The sequence below is a fragment of the Oncorhynchus kisutch genome, linkage group LG24 (genome assembly GCF_002021735.2).
Source record: "Oncorhynchus kisutch isolate 150728-3 linkage group LG24, Okis_V2, whole genome shotgun sequence".
Lineage (NCBI taxonomy): Eukaryota > Metazoa > Chordata > Actinopteri > Salmoniformes > Salmonidae > Oncorhynchus > Oncorhynchus kisutch.
Window position 1 is genome coordinate 9288023 of NC_034197.2, and position 8690 is coordinate 9296712.

The 8690-nt window shown below is 40.4% G+C and overlaps 1 protein-coding gene across 5 annotated transcripts in view; it reads right to left on the minus strand.

The window, feature by feature from the left end:
* The window catches only part of kmt2d (lysine (K)-specific methyltransferase 2D), a 44196-nt gene extending 38968 nt beyond the window's left edge, over positions 1-5228 (minus strand). For 4 of the 5 annotated variants that reach the window (XM_031804426.1, XM_020459048.2, XM_020459049.2 and 1 more), the window contains exons 1-4: positions 4583-5228; positions 1167-1243; positions 667-778; positions 52-263 (exon numbers count right to left, since the gene is read on the minus strand). In XM_031804426.1, the coding sequence (XP_031660286.1) occupies positions 52-263; positions 667-778; positions 1167-1215 (373 nt within the window). In that variant the 5' untranslated portion in view covers positions 1216-1243; positions 4583-5228. Of the gene's footprint in view, positions 1-51; positions 264-666; positions 779-1166; positions 1244-1623; positions 2017-4582 lie in introns of those variants that run through there. The other variant, XM_031804425.1, reaches the window with a different exon arrangement.
* Between the last annotated feature and the right edge of the window lie 3462 nt (positions 5229-8690).

Below are 8690 nucleotides of genomic sequence, written 5' to 3' on the forward strand. Positions count from 1 at the left end.
AGTTTCCGTAAAACAAAATAAAAATGTGTTGTGATGAGTGTGGAGTCCCACCTGTGTCCTCCAACTGTGCTGCCAGACAGGATGCGTCGGAGTTGGAGAATCCGATGGAAGACAGGTCATCGCTCCCAGGCCCTGGCAGTGATGAAGCTGCAGGCTCTAGGGCCGGCCGGGAGGAAGATGGCCCAAAATGTCGGAGTTCCCGTTGTCCGTGCAAGCTGCGCTCCACGCAGTTACAGAGAGCACAGGCCCTCACGCTGCTCTCCCTGTGCAGACAGACAGTGTCAGACAGATAACATGCAGGTAAGGGGATCCAAAAAAGGAATAATGTGCAGGTCAACAATAAGCAAAATTACTATAGCACTCACTTCAAACATCAATACTATTACATTCCATATTATACTTCAACATTAACAATTTAAATCCCGCAAAGCTTATTTGGGAGTAAACCTCTGATTTCACATCTCCCATGTAATGCTGGGCAGTGCACTACAGCCCTCATGATCTGACAATTTTCATCAACTCTTAGCAGACCAATGGGAGTCTGCTCTAAAAATCTTTGTAGAGAATGTCATCTGGGTGTGTGACTGGTATTGGAATGTGCCAATAAATGTCATTTGAAACGTCAAAGAAAAAGAAAATGGCCAAAACATCTAAAAATGGACTTACACGTGTGTGTTGGAAGTGGCGGCAGCAGTGTCCGACGTGTCCTCTGCAGCAGAAGGGGCCTCTGACTCCCCCTCTGAGGGGACTGGTTGCTCTGCAGGGGCGCTTTCATCAGCTGGTTGAGGAATCAACATAACATTAGTCCACATGGTTTTTTTTATCAATGGATATTTGCTTTTTAAAGTAAGTGGCATTCTAATAAACTTTGCTAAAGAAGATTCCTATACAGGCTACTGTATGGAAATCCATTCCAAAAAAATGTGTAACAACAATTTAATTCTGATATATCTATTGATTAATGTTCTAATAAAATCAAATCTGCTCAATAACACCTACATTGTAGAACCTAGATGAGCATTTCTTGGAGAATAGTTGCAGAGGAAGTAATGAAACTGACATTATACATTTGTGAGTCCTTGAAATAAAACAAATGTGTGTAGTTGAAAATGATTCAAATTATCAACAACTACTGTTTTCTGACCACAGCACGTATATCATTGTACCTGTCGGTTCAGAGACATTTTCTTCGCAGTTTGATTTCGGATTGTCCATCCCCTCTGCTGATCTCCTTGACAGAGACCTGAAACATAAACAAACAATAAAGTCACCGAATTATATTAGAGGCAAGCCACGTTATCATATACCAAAATAAACAATAACATTACATATGTACATGATTTACTACATATTCGTACGCGGGACAAACCAACAACTACCGGTTGTCACAGTTATGTTATCGGACTTCCAATCGCAAAATCATGCGAGGCTCAATTCCCTTTTGTGCAGGGCAGAAGCCCGATATTTCACATTGTTGCAGTAGCTATACTAGCTAGACTATTAAATAGACAGCCGACGTCAGCTAGCTGTTTTGGCTATCTCATAACCTCAGACGACTGACAAGAGAGACGTCTAAATATAACTAGTTAACGTTCGTAGGAAGATAACTAATTCAATACAAACCTTTAGTTATTTGCATTGGGATACTAAATGCATCATTTTGATACACGCCATCGATTGACCGCGATCCAATCTATCGGAATGAATATGGCTGTTTGTGTGCTCAAAGATAGTTGAAACCGCCAGCTACGTCGTTAAATGATAGCCTTCTTGCTAACCAAGTAGCTAGCTGGCTACCCGGGATTCGCAAACTATTTGCGTGAAAATATCGTGTCGGCGACTAGCTAAATATATTAGAAATGTTTGAAGACATTTCAATCTTTGTTTTGCCAGCAATACATAATCCAAACCCGCACAAGTCATGTATGAAAAAGAACAAAATATAGGAACTTAAATGTTGTTTTCTTTAAATAAAACAACCCTAAACCGAGATACACAAAGAAAATACAACTTCCGTGTACATGACTTCCTGTTGCAACAGTGTCAATTTCGTGCTGAAGCCATACCACTGTGCAACAGAGTTCCGCTAAAATTATACGGACTAAAGGTACAGTGAAAATATATGACATTGTTGAGTAATCGATTTGTTAACCGTGTAGACTACATTTTCCAAGATGTAGCATTATGACATATTTAGTGAAGGTTGAAGCCACAAAACTGTGCCACCTGCAGTAATGGCTGCAGCCCAAATTAACCCAACAACAGTTAGTTTGTCTTCTGTAGTTGTGCCTTTGTTTATTGAAAAAGAAAAGATATCAAACAATCACATAACGCTCAGGGCAAAAGTGCATGTGCCAATTGAATCTCAGCAAGGAAACAGTCAGTGATTGTATTTTATATAAAAAGTATGGATTTAAAAAAAGGCAAGCAACAACAGAGGACAAACAGGTACATGGTTAGTGTTTTTACAATGTACATTTATTGATCTTGGGCGAATCAATGTAGTCAGAGCTGAATTTCACAAAGCCTGGTCCCTGCTCCACTCCTTTGGTGGAGTTCATCAGAAACTTCCTTCAACATTGGAGATTAGTCAGCTAATTGGACAGGAGTTAGCCTTGTGGTTAGAGTGTTGGACTAGTAACCGAAAGGTTGCAAGATCGAATCCCCGAGCTGACAAGGTAAAAATCTGTCCCACTGTTCCTAGGCTGTCATTGTAAATAAGAATTTGTGCTTAACCGACCTGCCTAGTTAAATAAATGAGATCCATGTCCTAACCTTTACTACTGTGAAACATGAACAACTTATCAAATGTACCTCGCCTCCACATAATTTATGTAATGTACAATTAATTGTATGCAGTGATGTGTGGCTTTCGAGTCATAGGAGGTTGGTGGCACCCTAATTGGGGAGGACGTGCTCATAGTAATGGCTGGAATAGTATAGAACTCAAACTGATGGTTTCCAGATATTATGAGCCGTCCTCTCTTCAGCAGCCTCCTGTGTTTGGCGTATCCCATTCATCAATTTGTTTTACTAAATTGGGTCTACTGTAAGAAAAACTCACAAATCCCCGTGTTAGGGCTATACCTGTGTTTATTACAGCAAGCCACAGTATTGCTCATTCCAGTGCAGCTGGTTGTGTTCAGAATCAGATCAAAATTTGCACATCTTCTTGCCATGAAAATTAGCAAGATGGCTACAATTTGCACATCAACATGAAGTAGGCACATAACTTGCCAAGTATCTCAACTCCATGATGATTTCATCCACTGAGTTAGTTGAGCGTGCGCTATGCAGTTGATACTTCAAAACGTACATCTTAAACCCTTACTGTGTACCTATGTCCTCTGTTGCACGCCATTGTTAGCAGAAATCCATACATTGTAATAAAACAATCAAATACAACTACTGACAAAATGTCGGTGGTTGTATTTGATCAAGGTTTTATTAAAAAGTATGGATTTCAGCTAACAAAGAAAGCCACGCAACAGGGGTAAAGGTTTAACAATGTACATTTAAGTATCGACTACATAGCAAATCGAAGGAGTCAGAGGTTCATTTCAAAACCTAGTCTGGGGGCAACTCCGCGGATGAAATCATCGTGTAGTTGAGGTAACGAATTACTTGGCAAGCACATAGCCAGTATCTCAAACTGTATAATTGGAGTAACGCATAATGTGTTTGCGGGACTGGTCCATTTCCCTAAGCGACTGTTAGTGGTCTACTGCTACCTACTATACAGTATAGGCTACAAGAAGACGTATATTGTATTGTGACTTTTGTAAAGGGTGGCCATGTAACTAGTTAGCCATTTTGTAACCAAGCCAATAACTAGCTAGAATCTATCAGTGATCACTATGATTACTGTAAACACAGACAGAACTGAAAGCCACCGACAACCACACAGCTAAATTAGTTGATTACCTATTCCGTTTACAGCTTATTTCAGTCACTTATTAACGTTTAGAACGAAACTCGTGTAGCACACCGAGCTAACTAACGTTACTAGTAGCAAGTTAACCAGCTAACCTTAGCTTGTCTGAATGGACCCTGATTTATGACCTAGTTAGCTATTGCCAAACAATGACCCTGCCTAACGTTAGTTAACCAAGAATAACACACTTGAGTCCACTTGATAGGCAACTACAAGCTAAAATCAACAATGCATGTGTCCAAAATAGCAACCCTAACGGTTGTTTGAATTAACCGTTGGGTCAACTAACTAAGCTACATGATTGATGAACATAGCTGCTAACTAGGAAACAAGATAACTAACGTTTCGAGTTGACTAGCTACGCAGTTGAAATAATAAGGGTGGCCAACAGTTAACTAAACATAGCTAGCTATGTTTAGTTATCTTGCTAAGCATGTAACGTTAGCTAACTTACGCTAGCAGAGAGTACATTCAAGTCGTTTGCTAACTAGTCGATGTAGCGGTAGTTATAGTTAGCTAATTTAGTCAGTGTAGCTAACGCGTTAGCGATTGGCCATCCTTAATCAACTAGTTAGCTCATGTTAGCATTAAAGGTCAGGGAAATTGATTCGTCAAATAGCTGTTATGTTACTCAACCAAACAACTCACCTTACAATGTGATGGTTGTGTCTTCATACATCATATTACAATCCATTTTGCAGCAGGCTACACAGTTAAATAGTTGATGCTGGTCTCATTTTACTTAGCGGGCTAGCTAAAGCTACCCGGCTGGAGAAGGAGGTGAGTGGGGGAAGTGCACAGCGTGTGGCACGGCAGGCTGGATAACTAGCTTAGCTAGCCAGCCAGCCACGGTCGGAGCTGGAGAGGCAGAGTTGATACAGTTGCTAAGACGCTATGAAAATAATTCAACTAAAAGCAACGGTCGACAATTCTGCAATTGTAATCCTCCGGAAAAATGCACAATGAATATCGATGTTCCGAAACATAGGTGGAGAATGTTCAGTAGTTGATGCTAACTAAATTAGGTAACTGGCTAACGACACTAGCTTCTCAGCAGCTTGCTGGTCCGGAGATTACAGTACATTTGCATCCGTTATTCGATCCAAAATTAGGCAATATCTCGATTTATTAGCTTGCTAAACTTTCAGGCAATATTTGAAACAATGTTTAAGACACTTGATGCCTTGAACGTTAGCTAGCTAGCTACTCTTGTCCGGATCACTTTCACTTAGACTTCATTGAACAAATCCACACGAGTGTGCTCCGTCAAGTGGCTAGCTAAATTAGCAGCTAGCAAGCTAATAACAACAACGTCAAACATCTCAAGTCTGGAAGGGAGGACATTTGCATGCGCAACTCCAAATTGCTGGCTGTATAGCTAGCTAGGTTAGCTCAAAGCCAACAATATATCTAACTTTTTCAGGAATATAATATTTTAGTGGATAGTTTATCCTAATTTTACAAAAGAAGTCGGTGTGTGGCAGATTAGTAATGTGTTTAAAGGGATGGAAATTTTGGAAGCCATTATTTTTACACCATAATGTCAGATCATCTGACTGAGACCAATGTCAATTACTACACACGAAGCAAAACTGTGAAAACAATAATGGAATGTGATTGCTTTGGATATGTTGTAGAGTTGAGGAAGATAGCTCATTGTCTGAAAGGTTATTGTATTCCACACATGCTATAATTGCCTCTTTCTCTCACTGATACTCAGATTAAATCCTACTTCTCCAGGTAGGCTTCTTGCCTTGAATGACCCCTTCACTCCTCCCAGAGTCCCAGTATGCTACTGTCCTGATAGCACTGGCCTATAACGGTCTGCATCTCCATGGTGATTCCTGTACCCTGGCCATGCACTACCATGCCATTGTCCATGAACATGGCAACAATGTTCTGCAGATCTAGCATGTTATTCAGAGGAATCAATCAACCTAATTCTGCCCCATTCACTTAGTTCCAAGTATGAATGATCAAGTGCTCTCTCACTGGTCTACACCACTGCAACTCCCTCTTGGCTATAATTTACCTGCTTGGACCAATAAGTGTCTTCAGCCCATACAGAATGCTTATTCTGGCCATTTGGTCCTTCCTCTACTGAGTTCTAGGTAGATAGGCATCACTGATTAATCTTTTCTGAATGTGTGCATCAAATTCAAGGCCCTGATTCTCACAATCACACATACACTGAATGCAACAAACACATCTCAACATTCACTCCTGAGTCCTGATACAGGGCACGGGAACGTGTTCATGTCCCACAGCCGTTCACCATACTGAGTTTTACCCTGATCATTTGTTATTGAAAATGTCTGTTCGTTTTGTTAATGAATATGCCTAAATCACTGCACAGCAGGCTGTCCAACGTTCTATTGAAAGACCTGCTATTCTCTCAGATCAGACTAACAGTTTGCCTGTGAACTAACTAACCATGGAATGGTTAGTTGGTTGTGCTGGTTTGGTTTTCATAACTAAAAAGCTGTTTTAAAATAGGCTGGTGGCCCTGACTGGATTACCAAACTCCTATTCGGCTTTAGCAGGATTGGATTGGATTTTGGAAGGCCGGGACTGGTTGGGATTCTGTGATAATCTGTGACACTGTGCTGTGATTGGTCAACAATGGTAAAAGGTGGGAGGTATTATATTATTGGGCTTCTCCCATTGGTCTGATTTGATCTGTCTGTGCATCCCATCTGCCCCTTCTATCTCTGCAAGGATAATCCCCTGGATAGAATACCTCCACAGCTGTCTACTACCCAACGCTAACCAGAACAATGATATTCAGCTTGTTCCTTTTTATTTAGTTTCAAACACCTTTTACCTCCCCCAACCCTATTACTCTATTCCCCTCTCTCTCTCTCTCTCTCTCTCTCTATGATTTCCAAAACAAACACCGCTCTCTTCTTCTAGTCCATCTTAATTAGAGTGCATTTATTGGGTATACAGAATGAGGCTAAATGAGGATGGAGCCCTTACCTGGACTGGATAACTCATTGCTATGCAATTCAATTAGTGCATTTTATTTACATTCCTGTTTTATTTAATAACAAATTACTAGTGTAATTAATTATGGCATTATTACACAGGTATAAGAGCAATAGCTAAAAAAGACTGTGAAGTACATATAATCCACAAGCATGATTTCAGGTCCTCCACAAGGGGGTGTATAACCTTTGAATTATTTGTCTTGGGATAAACACTGTGTGTGTGTGTGTGTGCTGTGAGGATAAAGGAGCTGAGAAGAGAACATTTCAAGATAAATAAATGAGACAAATAAGACAAGGGACTGGTTTGTTCATGGTACAAAGGAGAATAAAAACGTCAACTTAATAATTAACCCACAATTTACCGGTACTACATGCGCTATTAACAAGCTGCACATACACTTGTAAAATATTTGGAGAATTGGAACATAGAGATTCCATTTCCCAAGAGCCAGGATGGAGAATATGATTAAGATAAACCGAGAGCGAGAGAGAGGTCAGCATGGGAGAATATTAAGTCTGTCTGGGTTTCTTATTAACTACTGTCGACTACGCCAACAGTCCTGCTGGATATCTGAGGTTTAACCCGCTCTGCTAAATTACACAGGCACCAAGACATAGTTCCCACTGTAGTTCGGAATCTCCAAAAATGACTATAGGCCTTGGTCAGATTTCTCTAGTTGTTCATGTAGTCTCCTGTACATGTAATTTGTAACCCAAATCCTAGCAGAGGCGGAAAGATTTAACAGAGAGAATCTACATTCACAAGCAGGATTATTCTTTTGTAGGGTTTACATTACAAAATAATACAATGATTGTTTTGTTAAATTAAAGGCACTATAACAAATAACAAGTGAGGCTATAGTTATAATAATTCAAATACAATGAACAAAAATATGAATGCAACAATTTAAGATTTTACAGAGTTCATATAAGGAAGACATTAAATTGAATTAATTCATTAGGACCTAATCTATGGATTTCACATAACTAGGAATACTGTTGGTCACAGATACCTTTTTTTTTTAAAGGGACGTGGATCAGAACTAGTAAGTATCTGGTTTGACCACCATTTGCCTGATGTAGCATGACATATCCCCTTCGCATTGAGTTTATCAGGCTGTTGATTGTGGCCTGTGGAATTTTGTCCCACTCCTCTTCAGATGTGCGAAGTTGCAGGAATTGGAACACGCTGTTGTACCCGTCGATCCAGAGTATCCCTAACTTGCTCAATGGGTGGCATGTCTGGTGAATATGCAGGCCATGGAAGAACTGGGATATTTTCAGCTTTCAGGAATTGTGTCCAGATCCTTGCGACAAGGGGCCGTGCATTATCATTCTGAAACATGAGGTGATGGCGGCGGAGGAATGGCACGACAATGGGCCTCAGGATCTCGTCACAGTATCGATGTGCATTCAAATTGCCATTGATAAAATGCAATTGTATTCGTTGTCTGTAGCTTATCCCTGCCCATACCATAACCCCACCGCCACCATGGGGCACTCTGTTCAAAACATTAACACCATTCCTGGAGTCAGCATGCAAATTGCACACTTCCTCAAAACATGAGACATCTGTGGCATTGTTGTGTGACAAAACTGCACTTTTTAGAGTGGCCTTTTATTGTCCCCCAGCACAAGGTGCACATGTGTAATGACCATGCTGTTTAATCAGCTTCTTGATATGCCACTGCAGTCAGGTGGATGGATTATCTTGGCAAAGGAGAAATACTCACTTAACAGAGATCTAAACAAGTTTGTGCACGAAA